Consider the following 879-nt stretch of genomic DNA (forward strand, 5'->3'; position numbering starts at 1 on the left):
TTTTCATGAACATGCCAACCAAATATAAATGAGGAAAGAGCACAGAGTACTAAACAACGAATAAAATGCAAAGGGTTACCTGGCCATCGCCACAACTTTATCAAGCAAGGTAGAATTGTCAAAAATGTTAAAAAGAATGTTGTTTTGGGATGCACATTTGGAAAAACTGTGTGTTCAATATCTTGAACTAAACCTCTTGTCATGGTATTATTAAAAGTATGACTGCTGCTAAACTTTTGAAGTGTTAATGCAAGTATTCTATCTATTGTGTTATATAGAGCCCAAAAATTTGGAGCCCAGTAAGCATGGCAAAGACCTCTTTTAAATGGGAAAAGTCTTAATATTATTTGTTTCATTTGATTTAAAATAATAAAAGGACCGAAAGATATTAAAAATATGACTATAACAACTGATGATAATTTAAAAAATCTGTTCCTTGAAAATGAATTCCAATTAATGGTTAAACCAGGGGTAGTGTTTAAAAAACAGTAATTTCTTAATAAATATATAAAATAAGGTGGAGCCACATAAATAAATATGTGTTTTAAATTTAATAGTATTGTAAAATAAATAGCTGATTGTAGGCATTTCGCCTGAAACAATTTCGATATTGAGATCAAAAGAATACCATAAAGGAAACCATTGTACTGGAAATGTATGTGATCCACAATAATAAGACCTATATTTCCAAACAATAGAACCTGTAAAATGGTTGCCGGAGACCTCCATTTAGAAGACCACTTACTGCTTTTTCTCACACCGCTTTTACTTAGATATGTACAACACCTTGAAAAAAAAAAAACAAAGTATATGTATTAATGTACCATAAAAATATTACCACAGAAAATTCTGTTGTAAACCAGTTAGCTAATATGATAA

General features: G+C 30.0%; 1 protein-coding gene across 1 annotated transcript in view; it reads right to left on the reverse strand.

The window, feature by feature from the left end:
• Phum_PHUM123160 (dolichyl glycosyltransferase, putative) overlaps positions 1-879 on the reverse strand; it is a gene marked incomplete at both ends in the record, with an annotated part of 2,302 nt that overhangs the window by 523 nt on the left and 900 nt on the right. Inside the window, 2 exons of the mRNA XM_002424207.1 lie at positions 80-786; positions 825-867. Coding sequence (XP_002424252.1) covers positions 80-786; positions 825-867 — 750 coding nt within the window. The remainder of the gene's footprint in view (positions 1-79; positions 787-824; positions 868-879) is intronic.

Source organism: Pediculus humanus, genomic scaffold (genome assembly GCF_000006295.1).
Source record: "Pediculus humanus corporis 1103172107470 genomic scaffold, whole genome shotgun sequence".
NCBI classification, from domain to species: Eukaryota; Metazoa; Arthropoda; class Insecta; order Psocodea; family Pediculidae; genus Pediculus; species Pediculus humanus.